General features: G+C 37.8%; 1 protein-coding gene across 16 annotated transcripts in view; it reads left to right on the top strand.

The window, feature by feature from the left end:
- Positions 1-27,244, top strand: part of ASPH (aspartate beta-hydroxylase) — a 187,563-nt gene that overhangs the window by 37,728 nt on the left and 122,591 nt on the right. For 12 of the 16 annotated variants that reach the window (XM_060393701.1, XM_042254243.1, XM_042254241.1 and 9 more), the window contains 2 exons: positions 23,002-23,094; positions 26,142-26,213. In XM_060393701.1, the coding sequence (XP_060249684.1) occupies positions 23,002-23,094; positions 26,142-26,213 (165 nt within the window). Of the gene's footprint in view, positions 1-8,304; positions 8,347-10,473; positions 14,705-23,001; positions 23,095-26,141; positions 26,214-27,244 lie in introns of those variants that run through there. The other 4 variants (XM_042254245.2, XM_042254244.2, XM_015097779.4 and 1 more) reach the window with 1 other exon arrangement.

The raw sequence follows: 27,244 nt of genomic DNA, 5'->3' as shown, positions 1-27,244 counted from the left end.
TAACCAATAACTTTGATGCAGGGGCTAAAGTCACTGGCTTATGAACCCCCGAAGCAGTCTCCTTTTTCTTTCTTTCCTTCGCTCACCCAGGGCTTAACATGCAGTGGGGCAGCTTGATGGGACAATACAAGGCAACCATGTGATCTTTCCCCCAGTATAGCGCCTAACTAGTCCCTTGCTTGACTTTCCCACTTGAGGAAAGCAGCATTCCTCCTAGTGGTTCACAAAGTGCTGAGAATGATGTTCTTGGTAGTATAATTGGTTTCTGTATTGTTTTGTTTCAACTCATGTGCTCACTGAACTAAATTCAGAAACTTAATAGATTGTTTTGTGATTAACCCTTGCTGCCTGTCTTTCTAACATGCTATTCATTAAGATGATTACAGTGGAATTGATTATAAAAATATTGCTAGCATGATTCATGCCTTCAATGCTTCTCTGTTGATCCTTAACTTGATTGATGTGTAAAATTATGGCTCTTTAAAAAGCTGATATTTTTTGTTGTAATTTGTTTAGGTTGATTTGTCAGATGGATTAATAACAGATTTCAGTGTCAAATTCTGTATTCATGGTGCTTTGAAAATAACCCCATGTTGTTGCCTTAGAGTAGTTCAATTGCTGTATTCAGATAGTAGTGTGTCTGAATCTTTCTCTCTATGAAAGCAAAATTTATTTTTAATTTCATTTCCAAATATACATCCAGAGAAAGTAATTTGTATTTTTCTTAAAGGAGGCTTATTACACAGGAAGGAAAATGTGAATATGTATCTTAAATAATGTTGTACATATTAAAATTATTCATCCTAAATTACGGTCTTTTTCCATTTTTTCCTATATTACCTTATTAATTGGCCATCAACTTTGGCTTAGGTATGATATGGTTTTTAAAATTAAATTCATTGAAGTGGTAAATTTTTTTAAAAAATCTATTTTTGCCATTAGAAAACCTTAAAAACACCTTTGAATTAATTCATTTAAAATGCGTTTGCGTCAGTGATAGCAAGAGCAATGGTATTATTAGACATAGATAACATGCATTTCTTAAAATGAGATTTCATTCATTTCCCACCTCAAATAAAGCTCTTACAGCTTAAGAGCAATAAAACCCAAGACTCCTGGTTTCTTTTCCCTTTTTGAGAGTGGTGATTCATGTTTTTGCATCTTTTTGAGCCTCTGTGAAACTTAGCTTGGCTTTGGTTCTTTATAGAGCTTAACATTGGAAAATATTTGTGTTTTTTAACATTTTATTTAACTTAATTTCTACTTTTCAAATACTTATTCTTATTTTTTCCTTTTTAATCAAGTTGCTTTCAGAAAGTAGATTATTCACCATTTTTTTCAGAAGGGAATATAACCAACTTAGTTTCTCTTTTAGAAGTCTCTCTTGCAGGCTGTCAAAATAAGAGCCTGAAAGTAAAATTTCAAATCAGAACCCTAGAACCTATCAACTTCTCCTTGACTTAATATTTACATGTTTTGGGGGAAACTGTCTAGTTTGCTAATCTTACTTTTAAAAGCATTATTCATAACTCCTTTTGGAAACAGATACATGTGTTGTACATTGGGGCCTTCCCAGGTGGCGCTAATAGTAAGTAACCCACCTGCCAATTCAGGAGACAGAAGAGATGTTTGTTTGATCCCTGAGTTGGGAAGATCCTCTGGAGAAGGAAATGGCAACCCACTCCAGTATTCTTGCCTGGAGAATCCCATGGACAGAGGAACCTGGTAGGCTACAGTCCGTGGGGTTGAAAAGAGTCAGGACTGTGAGACTTACCACACATGTACATTGGACAATGATCTCCTAACACTTAAATGATGATTATAACCCTAGTTTGTCTTTTCCTAATTATTCAAGGAATATGCTTCATTCTGTTAATGATTCTGACAATCAAAAGCTTCTAATTTTGGAATGTTAATATTTTGAAGCAAACAAGTAGGATTTAATAATGTTCTTTCTGAAAGTTTATGCTGTCTTTGTCCTATTTATCATGTTTTTTCACTTTGAATTTGAGTACTGTGACATATCAGAGTTTGTTAGGTTTAAATTCAAAAAGAGTCTTAAGCCTCACTCTCAGAGAAATTCCTTTAGTCCAAAGTCTGAGATGTATTTTTTAAGGCAGTCTTGTTTCTTAATGCTTCATTGCTACTAACTCTAGAAGATGTTTGATCAGTTTGTGAGTAGTAAATAATGAAATTTGTGTGTTAAAAATATTCAGAATCATTAATTTTTCATCAGACTGCTTTTTTGTCATAATACTAATGTACACTTTATGTACAGAAATTAATTATGCTGAATTTTTGTAAGTGAAAAATAAGGATGTGGTTTCCTTTGCCATTTTTTTGGTACCCCTGCTGATCAGCCCTTTGAAAAGCCTCTGATGATGATAAAATCCAGGTAACTGGTGAACCCCTGACTTCTGTGACAGCCTTCAACTTGTGCCCACGACTTGCTTTGGTGAGAAAATAAAGATATTTGCCAAATTGGTATAAAGTACTTTGAAGCTGATCAAAGTGGTCTTGTTTACATTTTATTTATTGTATATGTTATAGTTCTTTATCTTCTAAGGATTTATTGTGTCATTTTCTGTTTGATCATAGAAATCCTTTACTAGCTTGTGTCTTTTAAGCTTTAGGAACAAAACAAGACAAAAATGTAATTGTTAGTTTGAGTATATGTAGTTCTTAAGGAATTTTACATTCTATATTTTTGGTAAAGAACTACCTGCCAATGCAGGTGACATAAGAGATGCCGGTTTGATTCCTGGGTTGGGAAGATCCACTAGAGAAGGGAATGGCAACCCATTCCAGTATTCTTACCTGGAGAATCCCATGGACAGGGGATCCTGGCAGGCTAAGGTCCATAGGGTTGCAAAGAGTCATATGCAACTGAAGCAACTTAGCACGGACATACTTACTCTGCATTTCCAGTTTGGAACAACCGAAAGCACTTTGAGGACTGTGTTCTGAGTTCACATGGCCTTGTCTCCTATGAGCTGTGCTTCCTCAGATGAAGCTGCTTTTTGTCCAATTGAAAAGGCACTGAATTCTGTGGAATTTGGTGCAAAAGTAAGGAGGTGGCATTCAGAGGACTTCATTTTTGCGCTTCAGTTTCTTTCAGCCCTTATTTCCCCTGGGATGTGAGGGGTGTGGTTTAAGTCAGTTGGAGAGGCATCTCCTGGGTACTGATCCCTGATGTCCAGCTGCCAGCTTGCTGTATCTTGCAGATGACTTGGACATGATGGAATGGTGGGTGATTCCTGCTTTTTCGGGCTTCCCAGTTGCCTCAGGCCATTGCCAGAGACGAGGGTTTGATCCCTGGGTTGGGAAGATCCCCTGGAGAAGGAAATGGCAACCCACTTTAGTATTCTTGCCTGGGAAATCCCATGGACAGAGGAGCCTGCTGGGCTACAGTCCATGGGGTTGCAAAAGAGTCAGATATGACTAAGCAACTGAACATCAACAATACTGCTTTTTCATCTTGCACTTGATTCTTTATTTTAGAAATTACCTCCCTATCATTCAGAGCTGGATGCAAACATGTAAGAAAAACTTTTCTCTGCTTGAATTCTGGTTATTCTCATTTACAGTTAGCTAGATGGAACAAATTGTTTTCTTGTCTGTCCTGATGTTTGTAATTTTGGAGAATTAGCAAAAGCAGATACAAGTATAGACAGATAAGAATTTGAACACCTGCAGTTACACCTTTTGGGGACTGACACTCAGTGACCCATCTTAAATCAGATCCTGCTCTTTGAAACAAGTCATTTTCTGCATTTTGGGGCTATGGAAATTTCTCTGATCACTATGGATGTGCACACTTTTTATAAAATTCAGTGATGCAGACTTTATCATCATAAGCTGATTGATCAAACAGTATACTGAATTCTCTGCCTTGGTTGTTTATTGAGATAACCGTGTGACACACAGGAGTAGATATGAACCAAATTTTGAACTCCTTGAAGTTGGGAGTGAGGTTAGCCTGGTTTTGACTCCTCTTCAAAGCTGAGCCCAACATAGGGTATTTTTAAATATTTGCTGGGGTTGGTCCTGGTGATGAGAACTTTAGGAATTACTCATTGTATAATAAAACACTGATTTTTTTTTTTAAAAGCTTAAATTAGTGAAAACATTATTGGGTATATATTTTTTTTCAAGAGAAGTGATTGACACTTTAAAGTTAATACAGTGACCTGACCTATGCTAGTATAGGTCTTCAGGTGATTTTTCTGCTATCTCATTTGCATTTGAGTCTGCATTTTATCTTTATTCATGCTCTTAGTCTCTGGGTGTAATCTCTTCTTAAATTTTTAGTCTTTCAATTCTCCGATGTTCTGATCTTCGCTTATCTTTGATGGGTGGAAGTTTTGTAGCTTCCTTTTTTCAGAAATGTCTGTGATAATATTGCTATGCCATCAATTTAAAAATAAACAGAGAATTGGTGTAGTGTTTTTTGGTTTGTTTTCAACTTTATTGCCATAATATTACTTACACATTTAAAAATGTGTTTCTTTAGTTATGCCTCATTTTTGTGTGTGTTTTGCAACTGGATCTTTTATTTTTTTTAATTGGCGTATGGTTGCTTTCAATATTGTGTTAGTTTCTACTGTACAGCAGTGTGAGTCAGCATCCCATTGAGGTCCCCGCAGAGCACTGAGTGAGTTCCCTATACTGTAGGCGCTCATCAGGTTTCTGTTTTGGTGTATAACGTCCTCGCTTGTATTTTACGAAGACTAGACTCAGGTTCTAGAGTGACAGGCTAACTCACAGGATCTTCTCTTAGGCATCTGGAGCTCATTGGTAATAGGCGTTTGAAATAAATCATGATGCTTTGACAGGCAGGAGGAAGATACAAAGCAGGCTCGGGGTGACTCATTGGTCTCACCAGGGACAGTGGGAGTGACTGGGGTGACCTAAATATGACATGATACCCAGTCAACCGATTCTGTGACCAACTCCCTGAAAGCCTACTTGGGTTTCTGTAACGGAGCCAGTCTTCTAAAGTTGTGGTGGAACCACAGGTCCGACCATTGGCTTCATGACTCAGCATTTAAACTTCTTCCATAGCATTTCACTTGGAAAATGTATCTGAGGTAGTGTCTCTGAGGCAGTTGCCACAGTAACATTAATTACGTTTAGGCAACTGTCTCAGGTTCTAAGAGAAAAATATAAGACCTGCTTTAAAAAAGTTTTTTTTCCCCTAATTTTCAGTATAAGAATTCCCAAAGCGTCAACTGAGCTATTAATGATAATCATTTTAAAACCATCAAAGTAAACTTACAGGGAAAAAAAAGCAAACATGATGATGCTTTTTTTTTTTTGCCATTCTCTTTGCCCATAGTCACATTGTAATGCTTGTCTGATCATTGCCTTCAATTAGAACATATTCTATCAATAAAAACAACTTTCATCCAAATAAAAGAGTACAAAGATGCTTTCTTTTCAGACTCCAGTTGATACAGTTTTCTCCATAGTATTTAGAAATTATTTTTAGGGAATTATTATCATGAATTGTATTGTTTGATGAAATTGTTAAATTTTTATTTTTTTTTTTTTTGCCCTCTGTGCATTGGCTATAGTCATAAAGAAAGAAAAGGAGAAAAAGAGGGTACGTTGTTGATTTTGCACAGTATTACAGGGAGAGTCCACACTAGCCATTAATATGAATGATAATTTAATTCTGTTTGGAATTAGGAATATATAAAAGCAAAGCTTTAAATCACATACTTATATTTTCTTTTCTAATCAACTAATCTGATGTCGATTTAATGTGTTGGCTTATTTATGACACAAATTAACTCTAGCCTTTTCACCAGTTTTGACTACATCATAATATTGACGGGGATAGTCCGATTCCCACCACTCTGCTTTGTAAGGGAGTATCTAGGCCTGCCAGTCAAGAATGTGTAGAAATGGGGGGAGAGGCAGTAGCATCATTCAAAGTGTTTTTTCGTGCTTTATACTAATTTATTTTGCACATTGGGTAATACTCATGAATTTTAAAGTTGTCATTAAAAGAATGGGTTTTATATTTTATCTAAATATACTTTATTGGGGAGTGGTCCAAGATAGCATTCAGTATTACAAGGTGGTGTGCTGTTCTTGATAGAGTTTAGGAAACAGTTGGGCTTTGTCTGTGAAAGATAGTAGTCAGACACACACACTGGCTTTGGTTATATATGTATATCAAATAATGAGACAGATAGAGATAGCCGCATGGAACAGCTAATTCACATTTCTGTTTTTAATGTAGTCAGTGGTAAGATATAGTATTACTTTATTTTCTCCAGAATGACAGTGGTGATATCTCAACCAAACTAAATGACCATTCTCACGTGAACTATCGCATTTGATGGAAACAAATTTCCACAAAGAGAAAGGGGAAGGGATTTAGGAATGGAAGAGGACTCAAAGGGTATAACAGGAGTAAAAATATCTCATATTGGAAGTGGGAGTGTGATCATGGTTTTGAGAAACGTAGCGAGGGGGTTCCATGGTTTCCAGCAGGAGTGCAGTAAGTCTTCTACATACAGACCTTCAAGTTGAGAACTTTCAAAGATGTCAACATGTGTTCCATCAGTGTCAGGCATGAGTGAATTGCAGCTTTCCCTCCGTCTCCTGTTGCTGACTGTCCTTCAGCTCTACAATCTCGCACCTCCTCTCCCTCTTCCAGTCCTTCTTGCCTGTTCACTTGATGCCAGCCCTTGTATATACCAGCTGTTACACTGCTGTAATTTTCAAGGTGCTGTACTGTAAGGTTAAAAATGTTTTATTTTTGTGTGTTTGTCTTTTTATGTATTATTTGTGTGAAAACTATTATAAACCTATTACAGTGCAGTACTATATACCTGATTGTGTTAGTTGGGTACCTAGGCTAACTTTGTTGGACTAATGAACAAATTAGACTTATGAACGCTCTCTAGAATGGAACTTGTTCGTATGTAGAGGACTTGCTGTATGTGTAAAAGGGTGTAGGGGTTTACTTGGGACAGCACTCGAGACCTTCACTGTAGAGGACAGGTTGTACATGGCATTGTATCCACAGGAGATGAGCAGGGGTTACTAGATTTCCCATCCTGGTGTACCCAGGAAATGGATTGGCAACCTGGAATGCCACTTTGGAAAGTTTGCTGTGCATAAGTGTAAGATAACATTTATGTGAACAGAAGATAGAACTGGGAGCATCAGCTGGCTGGGAATGAAATTGTAGGGAGATGGTGTTGACGTTTGGTGTTTTTGTTTAGTCGCTAAGTCTTGTTCTAACTCTTTGTGACCCCATCAACTATAACCCGCCAGGCTCCCTTGTCCTCCACTATCTCCCGGAGTTGGCTCAGCTTCATGTCCACTGAGCTGGGGATGCTGTCTAACCATTTCATCCTCTGCTGCCCCCTTTTCCTTTTGCCTTCAATCTTTCCCAGCATCAGGGTCCTTTCCAGTGGGTCAGCTCTTCGCATCAGGTGGCCAAAGTGTTGGAGCTTCAGCTTCAGCATCAGTTCTTCCAGTGAATATTCAGGGTTGATTTCCTTTAGGACTGACTGGTTTGATTTCCTTGCTGTCCATGGAACCCTTAAGAGTCTTTAGCATTAGTAGCAGCACCACAACTCGAAAGCACCAGTTCTTCGGCACTCAGCTTTCTTTATGGTCCAACTCACTGACATTTGTTAGAAGGTTAAAAAATAAATGCATTAGCAAAACGTTCATTTGCCTAGAGAGGAAATAGAAAGCCTTTGGAAAGTTTTTAGATGGAGAGTAAACATATCCCTCTGTAACTGTATAATTCTTACTCATGTAGTTTTTTATAGAAAAAGTTTGAAGCTATGGGGGTAAAGCCATGATAATTTAGACGATGAAAAGTAAAATTCTATATAAATGTGCTGTCCTATTTTTGAGAGGCAGTGATGACTGAGTGGGGTCCCCAGGTCCTTTTAACTCTGGTGCCTGTAATTAATCATCCGTGTCTAAGCAGAAGTCCACTGGCATCTGGGAACCAGTGAGAGGAAAATGTCATTCCCAGTGGTAATTAGACATTTCTAAAGCCAAGAGTTCTTTCAGATCTAAAGCAGGTTGTGAAGTTAATTAAATCAAAAAATATTTTTTTTAAAAAATGTAGTTTTTGGTTATAGATAAAGGTTCTAAAATGACATACAAATGATAGATAGTTTTGTATATTGGAGGAGTATATTTTTTAAATGGTGAATTAAATTTGTTGGTCAATGCATCTGTTTTAACTATTTTATAAACAGTTATTTTTTAATTACCTTACTGTTTTCTGTTTATAACCTATTTTCATCTTGTAAACACCAACAGAAGGACCTGGTGGGTTAGCCAAGAGAAAAACCAAGGCTAAAGGTATTTTCTGTTTTTCAAATTAGCCTTGAGTGAATCAAGTTTAATGCTTGAAAATGCATGACAGTTTATAGATGTGTTTTGTAGATGCAGCTACTAATGCTAAACGTTACCGCTTTTTGGTTTTGGGTACACCTTTGGTCATAAGTAGTTTTATCAAGATTTCATTAAAGAAATTTCTGCCTCAGGCTTTTAAGTAATTTCCTTTTCAAATTATCAAAACCTTGAAATAGTCTTTAAATTACACATACTAAGTTTGCAGTATACATAGCATACCTTTCTTATAAAACATTTCTCAGTCTAAATTTTTTAGTTAAGTTGGAAATACAGATGAATTCATCAGCGATTGATTTCATTTCTCCAGAAGCTGTTGATGTTGCCTTAGAGCACAATTAAAGCTAGTGTGATCAAACTTGTAATTTTTAGTAAAGTGAAAATTTATAATCTGGAGCACTGCATTATGCCAGCATGTAATTTGCTGTATTTGATATTTTAATTCATTGAAAATCATTACACCTGTTAAGCATTCTATATGATCTAACACTTATTGCAGGCTTATTTTATATCCCCATGGTTTTTCTTGTTCACTTGAAACACTTGTAAATATTTCTGTCCTTTAGGGAGAGGGGCATGGGGAAAGTGCATGCTTTTTATACATATATACATAAACTTGGAGTATTTTTTTGTGTTCAGTGCTTGGCACATTGTAGTTTGATTTTGGTGAAACATTAACAGGTCAGACTTTTACTGTGTGGTTATAGGGTTTGTGATTTGTGCTTTAATTTTAAGAGGAAGAAATTTTAATGTTTTAACTTTAGTATCGCACCTGAATAATTCCTGGGAAGAAAACAGAATTTTTACCATTTTATTCTTATGTAAATAATTATGAAATAAATGGCCAATAAAGTATAATTTTGCTCCTTGATCTAGAGAGGCAAATTCAACATTAAAAATTTAATATTTTAAAACTGTGTGCAGAGTAAGACCTGCCAGTTTTGTACTAGCATTCTGCCTTTGCCAGCGACCTTTTCTGTGTCACTCTGAATGGCGCTGAAGGAGAATGAGGACTCTGAGGATGGTTGGTGATTTATGAATTCCATTGTGTATTTTTAGGAGGTTTTAATAAAATTGGCAGGAAGAATTGAGTAACATTTTGTACTGCATAAGTTTGGCATTCTGATGTGCAGAAACATCCTCCATATTTTATTAAAGAAATCTCTTTTTTGTTTCTGCTTACCTGCTACACTATACAGTGAACACCTGGCTTCTCTTATGATTTCTTAATGAGAGAAGCAAGAAGCTGAAATTCACAGCTTTTGCAGTCAGGACTGTTAAACTTTATTTAAAGCAAGTTGAAAGCAGCACCTGTTGCGAGATTTGGAGTCACCTGTAGATTCAATTGTTGTCTCTCCTGTGAGCATGGACAGCACAGGTGTTAGCTTGGAGTGGCTCTACACAAAATAGCAGGAAATATACTTAAAGGAATACTGATTCCATGATGTTGAATAAGAGTAGAAAAGAAGTTCTCTTTGTCATTTTAGATACTATAGATAACAACCTTAAAACTTCATATTCATGGAAATTGTATTTTTTTACACTGAGAAAATTAAATGGTATTTAACATTTCATTGGTGCAATATATTTGTTTCCAAGGAATGCAAATGCAAATACTTTAAGGACATAATTTTTTTTTAGAGCTAAATATTTTAAAATTATCTTTGTGCAGATACTTGTAAGTTATGGAAAATTTGTTCTTACATTGCCAGTGTTCCTTTAATTATGTTGTTAATAGCTGTGAAATGTGAGTTGTTAACACTTTGAGTAAAGTGCTGCCTTTGTGGATGGGCTCATTTTATTAATCTTGCATGTTAACCTTGTTTTGAGACAAACACACAATATTGCAAGCTAGAAAAATATGATTCTAGCATTTCTTTTATAGCTGATACCTCATAGAGGTTTGAACCTGTTGTTGTTAGCCAATTTAAAACTAGTAGATGAAAGTCACTTTTTGAATGATCATCTCTTGTGTAGGGAGATAGAAAAAAAGGTAATATTTTTGCACTAAGTTGCTGTCTATGAATTGAGATGCCTTCAATAAACATTCTTTCCTTTAATTGGAAAACCTGAAAGTTAAAGAACTCACTAAAGAAGAGCTCAAGAAGGAAAAAGACAAGCTGGAGTCAAGGAAAGAAAGTAAGCCTGAAGACAGAAAAAGGGGGAAGAGAGAAAAAGAGGATGATCGGAAGGATAAGAAGATTGCAGATTCAGATGCTTCCAAGAAAGAGGCTCCTAGGGGTAAAAAAGACAGAGAAAAGGAGAAAGTGGGACTGGAGAAAGGTACTAAAGCCAAGGAAAACAGGAGGAAATCTACAAATATCAAGGATGTTCCTGGTAAAGTGGCACCCAGAGACAAAGATGAGAGAAGGGAAGAGAGAAGCTCTGCCAAACACACACACTTAGCCAAGGGAAATAACCAGAAGAGAAAGAGCTAAAGCTGGAGCAGCAGCAAGTCGGAAATGGTAATAAGCTTCATCGTGATTTGCTGCTAAAGGGCATAGAAAGCTTAGTATTGCTCTGGTTGGGGAAGATGTGTCATGTAGCCACTGAATATATTTATTGGTGCTCAGCAAATAAATTCTTTGAAATTGAGGTACCTGTCTCATGCTCCTACATTTAAAAGATGAAGTTTTTAAAAAATATGTAATACAAATGTGATGTAATAAGGTCTGTTTTTATTAATTTAATGATCGTATATCCAGATAAATGTATCTGTAATCTGAATTGTAATGAATTTATTAAAATAGAATATCTTCATTGGAGTGAAGTAAGAATTTTAAACTTTTAAATAGCATTTATACGCAGAGTGATTTGTAAGTTTTAGGAATGAGAAATAGGGAGTTAGGAAGTTACCTTCTTTTTCTGTTAGCTGGTTTTCTTCCCTCCTCTTTCCTGCGTTCCCTTTCTTCTTCACCTACTCTTTTCTTCCTCCACTCCCTTTCTCCTTCCCCTTTCCTTCCTGTCTTTCTTTTCCTGCACCGCCCCCCCCCCACCCCCGCCCCCCGCCCGGCCGCAAGCCCTTCTGAGGGCATCTCCTCAGGATGTCACCTGCATGTCTCACTCCCATGGCCCCGCCAGCTCCCCCACCTCTCTGGGGACTGCCTCTTCTTGAGGCTCTTCCCCATGCAGCTCCACCTTCTGTATCTCCTTTCATTCTCTCCTGCTTGGTCTTTTGCGGTCTGCTTTACCTCCCTTTTCACCCCTCCTTGCTGCCTCACTCCTCACCCCTCCTCAGTATCTCTCCATCTGTCCCCCGCCTTCTCCTGTTGCCCAATAAACACTGGATATTCACTGTGTTTTGAGTATTCTAGAACCAGCCTTGGATAAAAGATAATTTTATGTAGAAGAACAATTTTAGAACACTTGTTTATGATATCTTTACAGATGCAGAATCATTATAGAAAGGTTTTAATTATTTCAGGTTATAATGTACTTTCATTTTGTATCACAATTTTTCAGTTCTATTGTTGGAATAGTGCCTATTTTTCATATTTGATTGTATGATATTTGTTTACCATTTCTAAGGAGTTGCCAATCTGAGATCTAACTAGAGATCAAAATTGAATTCAGAAAACATTTAATAAAATGAAATTGCAGTAAGAAGTACTTTTTGACAAATAGTCTGTGCTGTTCTGCATGAAGTCTTTAGTCTTTAATGGTGACTGCTGGCAAAATTCAGTTACTGAATTTGAGGGGAGCACCCTGGTTGGTTGTAACAAAATTGTAAGTGCTGCCACAAAAATTTTATTTTATTTTTTAATAATTCTTCAGCTTTTTCTATGAAGAGCTTTTAAAAGCAGAGATTTTGGCCCAATTAAAGATATTTCAAGTCAGAAATGAAGAAGCATTAAGTGTAAAATTTTCTAAAAGTATTGTGCATGTTTTATAATATTGTGGCAGCTTTTCCTGCTTAAAACCAAGCATATGCATTCATTTAGTTGACAAGAATTCCAACTGATATAATAAAATTACACAGCATGGGGGCCTAGAGAATGTCTGGTCTAATATCTGTAACCCAGCCCTATGATTTTATTGTTTAAAAACTGGGGCCCAAAGAAATTGTCACATGTGTTAATTTGGGGTTTCATGTGCTGATCAGTCTCGATTATGTTGTTTTTATAGATCAGTTCTAGGAGCACAGTAAACCATGGAGAATTTTATGGCTCATTTGGTTGGCAAATGCGGGGCATTGGCTTGAAGTGAATATTAATAGATCTCGAGTACACACCTGTAATCAGAGCTGATTATTCCTTGCTCTGTCCTCAAGTCTTGGTTCTATTGATCTATATTTGACTTTATTCTCCATGGAGGTTCTAACATTTGATGAAGGTGGTAGCCTTCCACATGTCCTAGAAACAATCTTTCTAGTATAGCCATCCTTGTGCAAGGATGCAGTTTTCTGGGCTGGCTCTGGGAAAGAAGTCGTAGGAATCTAGCTGTCCTGGTTGGGTCTGGAAGCATCTGTGGCCAACTCTAGTTGGGGTTGGGTCCATCTTCCCAGGCTGGCTCCTATACATAAATCTTTGGGTGAGGGTTGTGGGGGTGGTGTCCCTCTCAAACCATGTGACATTTTCTGCAGAATAGAGTTTCTGGGAAAAGAAGAGGGAGGCTCTGATAACTGAACAAAATGAAAAGCAGAACTATATCTACCAACCATATAAAATTATAACCTTTAAAAAACATATCCTGATGTTTGATCTTGCCAAGATAAATGGATTGAGTTTTTAAATTTATGTACCAAATTTTCGTGTTAATTTTGGTACAGATGACTTATTTTTCCCTCCCTTGCAGAGGAGGGCAGAGAATTATAATTACCTTTAGTGAGGGCATTCTGGTAAATTTTACCCTGGTTTTTGAAAGACTATTGATCCTACAGGGCATAATGTACATATATGCTAAACTTTAAGAAATTGGTGATAAAATTTAGAAAAACTAATCAGTGTAAGCAAAAAACATCTGTTTTTTTGTTGGTGTTGTTGTTCTATTGTTTAGTCACTTAGTCATATCTGACTCTTTAGGACCTCACGGACTGTAGCCCACCAGGCTCCTCTTTTCATGAGATTTCCCAGGCAAGAATACTGGAGTGTTGCTATTTAGCAAAGCACTTGAAAATATTTTAGTTCTATCACTGAATTTTCCTTTGAATCACAGCTCAAGAATCAAATTGAATTCAAACTTCTCTATTAAACATCAGAAACATTTCAAGAGCTCTTATGAACTGGGAATTGGCTTATATTCTTTCCTTCCATTTTCTTCAGTAAATAAAGGTGTCAACTGAATTTTATTGAAGTTGACATGACACTTTACGCAAATGCATTGACACTTACTGTTTACTTGAAAAACTTAGTGCAAGATATGCTTTTGGTCATGATTAGTGGGTTAAAATTATGCTTGCTTCCTTAGTTTTACTTGCTTTTTACTCCATACATAATTATTTCTATATTCTGCTGCTTCGTACTATTTGAGTAACTAAAACCAAAAGGTCACCCTTTGGAAACATCAACTAAAAATAGGGACAAAATTTCATAATTTACAGTAGTTGGGAGTTAGAATAAGTCCTGAAAAGTGAAAATTAAGTACTAAAAGTATAAAATATAAGTATATATATCTATCTTATATCACTAACAGGCTTCTTAAATTGCTCTAAGAGATGATGCATAGAATTCTAAAAAGTGATATTGTTGGCATAATTTTCCTTAAACTTTGTATGACAACACTTTCCATGTGAGAAGTAGTCATGGTGCAGATGGTCAGATTTTCAAAAATATTTGAGAGCCTATCAGTGCTTCCAGGAATCTTCTGTCTTTTAGTGTTCAAAATACTTTCTTTGGAAGCACTTTATCATCATTGATTTTTTTTTTTCCCCTTCAGTTATGATGTGTAACTTCTGTGTTTCATTGGTTAATACCTTAATGTTTTATTTCTACCATCGCTTGTAATCAACCATTTAAAATCTTATTTTTTTAACAAAATTTTTGGTTTCATTTTATGGATTTGCATTGTATACAGATGGTCCTGCAACATTTCAAAATGAGGGAGAAGCTAGTAAAGAAATTGACTTATATCCATCAGCATGAAAGTTTGAGTGAATCCCAGGGAATTAATTCTACAAACAGTTGGCTTATAGAGTATTTTGTTGTGTTATGGCCATACAACTTTGTAACTTCAGAGGTCTCATAATGATTAGTTGGGTGACAAGGACTTTCTGTATATACTTCTATTATAAAACAAAGAAAGGTAATAAACAAGTATGATTTTAAATGTTAATGTTCGAAGTTAATGGTAAATGTCATTTTCCATGAAATGTGTCCTCTGACTTTATTTCCTTTCTCGTGTATCCCCTACTGTTTCTTCTGTTAATGTCCATTGATAATGCTGCTGCTAAGTCGCTTCAGTCGTGTCCAACTCTGTGTGACCCCATAGATGGCAGCCCACCAGGCTCCCCCATCCCTGGGATTCTCCAGGCAAGAACACTGGAGTGGGTTGCCATTTCCTTCTCCAATGCAGGAAAGTGAAAAGTGAAAGTGAAGTCACTCAGTCGTGTCCCACCCTCAGCGACCCCATGGACTGCAGCCTTCCAGGCTCCTCCATCCATGGGATTGATAACAGTTCTCCAAATTGATTACTTGGTTAATTGACTATAAAATGTATCTTGGAAATGCTGGTTTTTCCTCTCCTTTCCCTCAAGGTGGTTGTGGGAACAGCTGGCATTATCTGTGTGAGTGGCTGGTATGTTGTCAACACTCATGTTTCCCTTTCTTTTGCAGAATAGTGGTAATAATTCTACCAGGTTGTTTCAGTTAGTCATTAAAAATTTGGAAGCACTGGGGCTATGATTCCCTCTCCCCCTTTTGTCAGCAGATGGTAGGACACATGCTTAAGTCCTTTATCCTTTGCAACTAATGTATTTTTGTGAAACGGGGGTGCTGGGTCCTACTTTGGGTCCTACTTTACTGAGACCTTTGAGGGGGACATATTTCTTTTATATTGTTACATATGTATAAAGCCACAAGAATGCCTAGTTAAAAGATACTGCTTAAACAGAAGATGTGAAATGTCAAGCCTAGAAAAAAGTAATGACGAAATAAAATGTAGTCTTAAGTATATGGTATAATTGAGAAATTTGATACCTAGTCTAATCATGAAAAACTTACGTATAAGTTTGCTTTGTACTCAGAACACGTTTTTCCATAGAAGCAATTTTATGGTCTTCAGAGGTTTTGTACGCCAGTCCACAAAAACCTATTCAATTCCTAGTTTCCAGTTTTGCAAGTCTCATTGTAACTGTGTTTCTGTGGAGAAGGCATTTGTCATTCTTCCTCAGAATATTAGGAACACATTTGGTTTTACTTCTAAGTATTTTCCAGAATTCTTCTAATTACATGTGGGAATCTATTCAGATTGGCTTATATGGACAAAAAAGCACTGATGCACTCACTTAACTGTAAAGTCCAAGAGTATTTGTAGGTTTTGGCCTTGGAGAGTGGTCTGGATCTCTCTCTCCATCTTTGGACTCTCTCAGGAGGTGGTCTTCCTTCTCAGGTAACCTGGAGTCCCCTGTGGCTCATAGTTACTCCTTATCCATTCAGAGTGGGGGATGGGATCGCAAAGCTATGACCATAAGACCATGGGCCTGTGAGTACCACCCTTAAAACTGTGGGGTGATGGGAAGACCAGTCCCTCAATGCAAATTAGTGTGCATTTACCAGAAGAATTAGAACTCGGTGCAGGGTAGGCCACACAGTGAATATTTGTACCCTGTACTTCATCTGAACCAAAGGCAGGCAGTTTATGGAACTGTTTCCCCCTCTCTCCTCCTCACTCTGTGCCTCCTACTGCTGCTGCCCAAATAGGAAGGGTTGAATGGGATGAGCCCGAATGGATATTCAGAGTTAGAGTGGTGGGAATAGAGAGAACTCATCCCAGTTGTTGGTGAGCAGTACCTTTATGTGATTAGAGGAATGTAAGAAATTTGTCATTTGATAAATACAGGTGAATCAAGTTTATTTGGTTGTTAAGCTCTTTACATTTTACCCTGGTTCTATCTAAAGAGAAAGTTTTTGTTCTTAGGGTGAGTATTATGTAGCAGACCAAGACAGCTTATTCTCATGAAAATATTATTTGGAGTACTTGGAAAAAATCCTTAGTAACAGTCTTCCATGTCATACCTTGCCTCCTCCACTTGCTTGAGTATCAGTTCAGTTCAGTTCAGTCACTCAGTCGTGTCCGACTCTGCGACCCCATGAATTGCAGCACACCAGGCCTCCCTGTCCATCACCAACTCCCGGAGTTCACTCAAACTCACGTCCATCGAGTTGGTGATGCCATCCAGCCGTCTCTTCCTCTGTCGTCCCCTTCTCCTCCTGCCCCCAATCAAAAATTACTAATTTTGGTTGTCATTTTTACATAGAAATCAATTCCTGCAAAAACTTCCATTCTGTAAGCCCTGCAGAGCAGAAAATCATCTAGTTTTCTTTGTTTTCATTTGATTTCACTTTGTATATGTGTTTATTTCTCTTTATTACCATCTATACATCATAGAAGTCTGTCTGTCACTTCTTCCTTGCCTCAGTCATTACTTCTCTTGTATCCTAAGAGGTTAGCAGAAGGTATATACTTAAAGTTTCTCTGTTGCTTTTGATAATGAATTAAAACCCCGCATGCTATGTCATCTCTCTTTCCCATGTACTGATTCACTGGAGATATATTGAGTCTCTGCAGTGTACTGGAAGCTATTCTAGGCCCTGGTGAGAATAGTCCCTGCCATGAAATGCTCTGACATAAACAGGGGATGGAGAGAAAAATAAACTAGACTGCTGCTTGTAGTGCCCACCTCCCCTCTGCCTCCAGTGTGCTCCCAATCTTAAATCCACTTGCAGGATCCAGCTGAGTCGTGTCTGTACTCACTTTCTCTGATCCTCCTGCGTGGTTGGACTGTGTACCTTTCAATTATCATGCTCATCATTTTGCTTCATTCCTGAACTCTGTTATTAGACTATGATTTAAGTCCCATGCCTAAATAAAGTTACGTATCATAGTAACTGACAGTAACAGGCATGCAGTGTATGTGTATTGAAAGGAGGACCCGGGTCTCCTGCACTGCAGGCAGACTCTACCATCTGAGCCACTGGTGAAGTCCGGTGAAAGGTAAACATACAAAATAGATAATTAAAATATATTTCAGGTCTGTATACACTGTTAATAATATTAGAAAGCTGGAAAAAAATTAAAGAAAAACCCAGAAGCTTCTTCAATAATTGCTTTTGACCACCTTGTAAATAGCCTTTAGCCTTGTTCATGCTGTGTGTATGTGTAGGGAGGAGGGGGGGTCGGTTAAGTTTGTTTCTTTAGAAGAAATAAAGGAAAACAGTAACTGATGGGGAAAAGTGTATATTTGCTGGGTTTAAATTATTTCATTTAATTCTTAAAAGCCTTATAAGGAGGTACTATTTTATCTACTTTCTGTATTTGTGGAGACCAAAGTTGTAGCAGTGTTTATGTGTTCAAGATGGGATTCAAATGAAATTCAGATGGAATTCTTGGCTCATATTCCTGAGTGCCTACACATGCCCTCATGTTGTGAGATGTTAAACTGAGTCCACTCCATTCCAGTCTTTGTGGAGTCCTTTCATCGGTCCTGAAACCAGGCTGTTAGTGATCTTTGGAGCAGTGTTTAATTCTTCTGACTTGTCCTCCTCTTCCTGAAATCTGTCTGTCCATCTTGGGTTGTGTGAAGATGATTTGAATTTGGAATGGCTCTTACTGTATGTCAAGGGAAACTCTTAGAGTTTGCAGCAGTAGGACCGTTTGGGGTGCCTGCCAAGATTGTATCTGCTGAGTATACAAGCCAGGAACAACAGTGAGGATTAGCATGGCCAATTAGTACGAGCGCCTTTCTGGTGTATCGATTTCTCAGAATGTGTCTCAAATTTCGTGTACCTGTTAGAGTTCTTCTTGGGCTGTATTGATTTACACTGTTAGACTGCTTGCATTTGAAGCAGTAGCAGTCTGGAGTACTTCCCGCATGAACCACAGCAGCCAGAGTAACCTGGATGGATAAGGTCAGATTTTTTATTAATCTGTACACCACTGAATTCGTGAAGATTCATATAAAAGATTGAGGAACTATATTTTTAAAATATCTTTGCTTTTATGTGCAAAGTGTGTAAAATCCTATGAAGCATCGTATTATGTATAATCCTTATTTTCCCAGATTTTGGTGAGGAAGCAGTTTGTGTGTAATTCTTGTAAAAAGTCGATCCTTCACTCTTAGAGTAAAAGCCAAGTTTCTGGGAACTTTCTGATGCCCAGGCCTATGCTGTTCGCCTGTGTTGGCCACCTGGTCCTTTGTCACTCCCAGCACCTTCCCTGCTGAAGAATTTTGTACTTGCTGGTCCAAAGCTTTACCTGGAGACTCTTGTCTAGTATAACTCGTAAGGCCAGGTCCCTGATGTCCTCCGGTAATCTGTTTCGGTCTTATCAGTAAGTCCTTTCCTCATCTGTTTATTGTGAATAATCCCACCCTCTTTCCCAAAGGGTCTGTCCCTTTCCCCATCTAGTATACTCTAAAGAGTTCACGTTTTTACCTTTTTACTGTTCCCTTCCTGTGGGTGATAGGGGTTTTGTGTGTTGGTTTTCTATAGAACAGCACTTTGAGTTAAGCTTGTCGTGTTCAGTCACTAAGTTGTGTCTGACTCTTTTTGTGACGCCATGGACTGTAGACCGCCAGGCTCCTCTATGCATTTGATTCTCCAGACAATAATACTGGGGTGGGTTGCCACCCACCCAAGGATCTTCCCAACCCAAGGATGGAACCTGCATCTCCTTTATTGGCAGATGGATTCTTTACCACTGAACCTCTAGGGAAGCCCACCTTGAGTTAGTAGATGCTGAGTATTTGTTGTATGAATGAATGCAATATGCAATTTAGTAACTTTTAAAATGTTGCGTATTTCTGGGAAGAAAATCCATTTATTCTTTCCCATGGTGGTCTGGTGTAGTTGGATAGTATTGAATAAATTAAGCTGATATTGGACTAGGGTAATTGTGTCAGGTAATTAAACTTGCTGTGAACAGTTGATTTAAAGTACTCACGTCATTTGCTTTTTATAACTTCTTCCATTTTGAATTAAAATTGGAGGCAAAATTACAGTTATTAAATATAAGCTTTTTAAAAATTTATTTATTTTAATTGGAGGCTGATTACTTTACGGAATTGTGGTGGTTTTTGCCGTACATCGGCATGAATCAGCTGTGGGTGCACATGTGTTCCCCTGCATCCTGAATCCCCCTTCCCACCTCCATCCCCACCCCATCCCTCGGGGTTGTCCCTGAGCACCAGCTTTAGGTGCCCTACTTCATGCATCGAACTTGCCCTGGTCGTCTGTTTTACATATGGTAATATACATGTTTCAATGCTGTTTGAAACATATTGTTTCAAATGAAACATTGTTTCTCATATTGTCCCACCCTCGCCTTCAGCTTTTTTTTTTTTCCTAATTTATCTTATGTGCTCAAAGACCTAAACACAAGGTATGTTTTTAAGAGAATTCGATGATCTTCGAAATCATACAGGAGCTGTTGTGGTTGGCTTGCAACGGTCATTCAGCCCTAGATAATCACCATCAGCAATTGTGGTCACTCTGCTGCTCTTGACAGTGGAGAAATAGAAGTGGGTTCTGGTTTTGACTGTTAAAATGGGAAGAGTGGTAAGAACTTGCAGGAAACATTTATTCAAGCCTAAGAAAGAAGTGGAAGAAGAGGTTGTTCTTTGCTTCTGGACGAAGTCTTGTCTCAAAGAGGACCTTGCCGCCCAGGAGACCTGATTATCACCCTGAGGATGAAGCCAGTGCATAATAAATTTCCTTCTTGTTCAAGCCAGTGTGAGTTGGTGTCTTGTTATTTGCAGCCCCAGCAACGTCAAAACCAATACATTCATTTCATAACCTGACTGAACACTTATTTCAGTGGCACATCCTTGCCATGTGTACCTCACAATAAATCCAGTTTGAAAACCTTTCCTTTGCCTAACTCGTGTATATTTTTCTTGTTTAGTTTTTGATTACTTTTTGCCTAAACTCTTGTACAAGACCTGGATTTACCACTGTTTTCTGGGGAACACTTATTCATGGATTCATGGGCTAAAATGGACTTGGGTAAGAAAAAAAAATGGGAAACGCCAGAGTAAAAGCTTTCATATGGGTTATCAAATCAATAAGAATTATTCTAGACTGCGTTTTCATTAAATATTAGCACCTTTATCAGAGTCTAGGGAAGGAAAGATGTTAATAAGAACTTCAGCGTCTTTGAAGTTTACAAAATAGTTTATTTCTGCGCTGATTTCACCTCTGGAAAATCACCATGACCAGTTATCATTAAATTTACAATTCAACTGCCACTTTGGACAGAAAAGAAAACCGCTCAGTATTTTCTCTTGTTACGGGCTTTTGCTTCCTCCTGTTGTGTTTAATGTTTTGCAATTTCAACTTTAGAGACAACTCCCAGCTGGTTATTAGGGGCAGTGTGGGTCTGGATGTTGATGTGTAGTAGTGGTTTTCAGGCACTTTTGCCTCAAGTTTTTTCTCAAATGAAACTTTTCTCTAAATCCAATACTAATGGGATTTTCAGGCAGCTTAAATCTTTCTAGTTTGATGGGGACATATTTTACTGCTTATCGAACCCATGGAGCACAGTTTGAAAGCCTGCTGCAGACAGGCTGAGTAGAATGACTGTAATTTTTCATCCAACCTGAGATACTTTTGAGAGTGAAATAATTATAGCGGGACGACAGACATAAACTGGGACTGTTTGGGCAAATTAGGCTTGTGGTACTGAAATGGTGGATGATGCTAGAACTCAGATGGGCATCTCTTTGGTAAATAGTAGCAGGGAAATTGATGAGTCCCCAGTCCCTCCTCTACAGCCCTGAGCCACTCTGGTACAGCTAGAGCCGGGACGCTGTGGAGTCTGCAGCCATTTAAAAAGCAGAGCAGCCCTTTGCTGGGTGCCCCCCGCCCTTGGGCACCTGCTATGTACCAGGGGCTTTCTGTGGTGCTGAGAGTGCAAAGATGAATCTCTTGATTTGGAAGATGAAAAGTTTACCTTACTAATTCAGCAAAACTTGGCCATGGAGAGGTCCATACCTGTCCCAGTAACAGTTGAGAGCTCTTAAGCATAGGTTATTTAAGTGGAAAAGTGCATGGGGGAGTTTTCAGCCTTGAATTTGGATCTTGAAAGGTGATGTGTTTTACTAAAGGCTTTCATCTCTTACCCCCACCCCCTGAAAGTGAACTGTAATTAGGATCTGCGGCTATTTGTGCATGCCCTCTCTGGAATCTATACTTAGGAGCAGAACACGATTGTATGCGTTGGTGTTTGTTTTCTAATGTTAGATTTTTGCGTAAGTGTCAGAAATGAGTTTCTAGAGGAAGTATCAGCGATGAGGTGGGGTCCTGTGAAGTCTGTTTCAGTGTCTCTTAGGATTTGCGAGACGGGGTAGGAGTATGTTTTTGTTAATGAGAGAAAAATGAAGAGCTATAGAAGAGGGAATAGTCAGGGAAAACACAAAGAACCAGAGCAGGAGAGTAAATGAGGATTTCCCAGATTACAGCAGTATACCTACATTGAGTTAAAGGTGCTTAAGATTAGAAAAGGCCTCTCTGTTCTGTCCTGATCTTTTCACTCCAGCTGTTGACATGCAGACACATGCCTTTTAATACCTACTCCTGGTACAAGACTTTTAGTGGGGTAACAGAGAACCCAGGGTTTGGTAAATGGAATTGTCAGGCTCGTGATAGTCTAATTTAGTTTTCAAAATTGTTGTGTTTAATTTAGGATGCATTTTAATGTGCTACGTACAAAATCTCAAAGAATTAGCAATGTATAAGATTTTAGAGCAGTATTGACTTTAAAATCATCTTTCGTGTTAATTTATCCTGATATCTTATTTTCCTTAAGATAAAAAAAGAAAAGCCAAAGAACTTTTTTCCATATTTTTTATGGAATTTTTAATGGAACTGCATGTGTTAACTTTAGAAGGTTGTACATGGTGAGTTATGTATCTTTTCTTCTCATATTTAGCTATAGTTTTCAAGAAGAGTAATTAATTATATATAAATCAAAGAAAGGCATGCAGTCAATAAGAGTAGAAAGTTCCAGTACATCTCAGTTGTCTTATTGCTGAATTTGGAGTTCAAAACTTAGAAGTTCTGTAGTCACTTACGAACACAAGAGGAGACTGAACTCATACTGAACTTCTTTTGGCAAGTTCAGGCATGACTTGTTATTTTATTTTACTTATTTTTTGTGACTTGATCGTTCAGATTTGTGAATATTCAAATAATGCTTTATTGTTCTTTAAATGAAAGGTTAATTTAGGTAAAGAGATGTTAAAGGCTTGGTGAATTCAAAGAATGAACTATTTTTTGACTTTATTTTTTTTATAAGCATATCAGTATTCTCATGTAATAGAAACTGGAAATCTTTGAATAATTGACAGTATTGATGAAGTGTTGGGAAATATTATTTTACTTGGTTTAATGTGCCAAAAAAATTTTTAAAAAGAAAAAAAACCTTAAGTTAATTTTGTGAATAAAAATGCAGGCCTTAAAGAAAAACCTGCTCCAAAGCCAACAGTGCCACCAGAAGAGGCAGACATGTATCCTTGGCTGGAAGATCAGGTTCTGGAGAGCCCAGGTAAGCTTTCCTCTGATTCTGATCAAATGCACCTAGCTGTATCCCAGGTACCCAAAGGTAGCAGCTTCCAGAGTCCTGTCTTATGCATAATTTTGTTTTGCAATGATCGCAGAATAATGAAATACTGGATTAGCCAAAAAACTCGTTCCATTTTCCCATTAGATGTTACAGAAAAACCTGAACAAACTTTCAGTGGTTGGGTGGGCCAACCCAATCCTTTTTCTTCTTGTCTTCTGAAATTTTATAGTAAACTCTCTCTCTCTCTTTTTTTTTCCTAGAAAAAATCCACACAGGATTATTTTAATTTTTGAGATTAAGAGTCCAGACACAGAAGGCTCCTCCTTGCCTGAGACCAAAGCTAGAAACACCATGAACTAAGGGCTGTATTTCTTGATTCCAAGTCCAGGATAACTGTGCCATATTATACTGAAAGTAAAGTTAGACAGGTCTTGGACATTTAGTTTTTCCCTCTTCTGTCACATTATTTAATGAAGTAGGTCTATTGAGCTCCCAGTCTTTTTAATATGAGCCTCCTGTCTACAATGAAAGACTTCCCAGGACTCCTTGGGATCATCTGTGAAGCCTGTTTTATATCTACATAAATTCACACATCAATTCAAGTATTTCCTCAGTCACTCAAGCGCCAGTGACCCATATGATAAAAACTCCTGGAATCGCTTAATAAATTGGTAAACGAAGTCTGATTCCATTACTCTCATTTCCTATTGATGCTTTCGTTTTTATTATGAAGTACTATTTCTGCACCTTTTCTTTTACTCAGTAGTTCTCAAAGATTTGGTTTCATTTTGCCACCTATTGGAAGTGTTAGGTATGACACTGCATTTTTCCAGCGATGTAGCCACTGAATCCAGATGGTAGTTGCGTGGATTTTATCACTATATATTGGTGAATACTGTTTGGTTTACTCTTCTTCTTTTTAGTAAAGATCAAAATGTCACTGTCAGTTTTTGTTGTTCAGATAATCCCAGGAGAAGTTCCTGTCTCTCACATTCCTGTACAATTGCCGTAATCATGCCCTGACTTTGCAGCAAGAGTGATATTATTTTTCCTTTCTTGTTCAGAATTTAAATGCATATTTGAATTTAGCATCTCAGATTTTACTTTGTACTAAATTAATTTTTAAAAACCTTGTTTGTCAAAGCTGGTACTCACTCTGAAGTGTACCATTTGCTTTCTCTCTTCCTTTTTTTCTTCTTTGTTAGTATTACTCTTTGCATATTACTGATAACCTGTCCCAAACTTCCAAATCCTTCAGTTTGTTATCAGCTCATACTCTTTTCAACTTCTTGGTGATATTTGCTTTGGTTTAAATGTTACCTTCCTCTTATTTGGGTTTCTACCTTCTGTCTTCCAACTACCTAGTCTATAAACAGAGGTACATACCTCTCATTAAAAACACAATAAAATAGCTGCCCTCCTTGACCCCTACTCATGGATCAAGGAACCTGGTGGGCTGCAATTCATGGGGTCACAAAGAGCTGGACACAACTGGGAGACTAGCACTTAACTTTCACTTGATCCCTACACTTCTTTTCATCGGCCCTCCAGTCCCTCTTCTCACTGTACTCGCCACACTTTTGAAAGAAGAATTTGTAGTTGTTTTTTTGTCTTATTTTATGCTTAGTCTTCAACTCATTGCAGCCTGGCTTTTTTTTTTTTTTTTAACCTTTTAACTCTCCCAAGGAGAGAGGAGGTACATCCGAAGCTCATGGAAAGATGGAACAGATGGTGCATTCGCCAAGTTCAAAGCCAGTGCTGGTAGCAGGTGTGACTGGAGAGGCATGGGAAGGCTAGATTGTGGAGGTCTTGTATTGCCTTCTGAGGTTTCAAGGAGCTTAGACTTTCATCTGTTCAGGCAAAGGGAGCCATTAAAGGGTTAACAGAAGAACAGAGTGTCAATCTCCACTTCTCTTTACTCACCCTATATTTTCCACGGTTGGTGCTGTCAGCAATTTTGAAACTGGGCACTCAGCTGGGAAGCTCTCGTGGGCATTGCATGAGGGCAGAGCAGAGATTGGCAGGCTCCCCTGGAATTCTATGAGAATAGGTATAAAAGTAGTTTGTGAAATGTAAGCATCTGTAAAACTAGAAGGCACTCTGTGCTTTTGAAACAGTTTTGTAGAATAATTAGCAAAATAGAGTCTTCTGCTTTTTTCCAACCTGAAATTCAAATTAACTTACTCTGTTTTTGTCATTGAAGATGACCTTCTCAGTGTAACTGATGTTCTCGGTGTTTATCTCATGTGATGGCATTCATGATATTAAGTCTGGTGCTGTTACTATTTGATGAACATAGATGATGGCTGTTAGAAAATTTGTAGTAGTGTCAATGTAGGTATAGCTTCTTGTTTTTTGTATGATGTTGCAATAAGCCTAACAGTATGATAAGCCCCACGGTGTAGTCGCAATGTCATGACTAGTGTTCACGTCTGCAATTTAAATCTGTTTGAATCTATGGATGTGACTGTCAGATGACGGTCTCCAAAGCTGAGAGGATTGTCCTGTAGGGTCTTCTACTCACACTTCCTAACACCTTCTGAGAGCAGGCAGCCAGCCATCACACCAGCCAAGGGGCCTTTCCTCCTGACTACTGGGAAAGACAGTGGTTGTCTATGTGCTTTAATGTATGTTGACTTCATCTTCTGCATTTTATCTTCATTTCCCAGCAGTTCCTTTTCTGAAAACTTTGCCCTTCCTATTTTCTTTATTCTGTTATGAATGTGAACTTTGTTAACTAGAAACCGAAATAATTTTTTCTTTTTTTTAAGAAAAATCTGAACCTGATTCATTTCTTATTTTTTGATATCTTATGGAGAAGTCTTTTAGCATTTATATCTGCTTTCAAAACCAAGTTTAAATATCTACCATATTTGTCAACCCAAAACAAAGGATTGAGCTGTTATGAAAAAGGTGCATAGCTGATTAATCCAATATATTCATTTTAATGTGTATATGTGGAGGTCATATTTCATGTTATGCTTTAATGTCTACGTTTTTTCTACTTAGTTATGTTTTAATTATTTTAGGACCTCAGAATATTGAAGATGAAGTACACGAACAAGTTCAGTCACTTGATGAAACAGTATACTCAGAACATGGTATGAATTAAAATATGTTTCATGTATTACTAAAATGATGGTTAACTATGTGAAATGACTTTGATATTATTTTAAAATTCAAGTATTAATTGAGTGAGCTTTTAAAAGTTATTAGAAGACAAATGTTTTTAAAATAACACTGCACTAGTTTTATTTTGCCCCATTTTATTGTTAAGAGAATAAATGGAGACCAACGATAGTGTGACCAATGATACATCAAGAACAAATAACATTAGCAACAGGAGGAGGGAAATAGAAGAGAACAGGGCAAACTATAACAGGCTCTCTGGGAACTGTTTTCAACCCTCAGATTACACTGACTGCTTGGGTGGCCACCAGAGCAAAAAGAAACTTTTAATTACGTAGATCATATTACTAGAGAAGACACGAACATGCTGTTTACTTAGAGAATGTAAAGCATTTCCTTAGCTCTTACATCTAAAACGTTTAAGTTCCGTATGAAGAATATTAAACGATACTCTAGAAACCAATGTTTGCTAAGACTGTTTCTTGACTCATCCGTTGATAAAAACACAGAACCCCCAAAGGGTTTCCCTGGGGGCTCTGGTGGTAAAGAGCCCACCTGCCAATGCAGGAGACTCGAGAGCTGCAGGTTGGATCCCTGGGTGGGAAAGACCCCTGGAGGAGGGCATGGTAACCCACTCCAGTATTCATGCCTGGAGAATCCCACAGACAGAGGAACCTGGGGGCTACAGTTCTTGGGGTCTTCAGACACGACTGAAGCAACTTTGCACACACGCACCATACCAAAATTTAACAGGAGGGTTTTGAAGAGAGCAGAACAAGTGGTGTCCTGATACTTCTAGTGTGTTGGTGAGAGCTGAAGGTGGCCCTAAAGGAAAAAATTATGTTTCTTAAAAACAAACAATTCTCCATCATTTAAATTGGGCTTTTGAGGGCTGGCTAAAGTATCTTAGTCCATCTTGGGTATTTTGCGGTTAAGTGTAAAACATCCATCAGGCTCCATCTGTGCTCCACTGGGGAGACCAGCTTTGGCTGAGTTTGAGAGT

Source organism: Ovis aries, chromosome 9 (assembly GCF_016772045.2).
Source record: "Ovis aries strain OAR_USU_Benz2616 breed Rambouillet chromosome 9, ARS-UI_Ramb_v3.0, whole genome shotgun sequence".
Classification (NCBI taxonomy): Eukaryota; Metazoa; Chordata; class Mammalia; order Artiodactyla; family Bovidae; genus Ovis; species Ovis aries.
The sequence above is the reverse complement of the archived record's forward strand: the minus strand, read 5'-3'. Positions and strand labels throughout refer to the sequence as shown.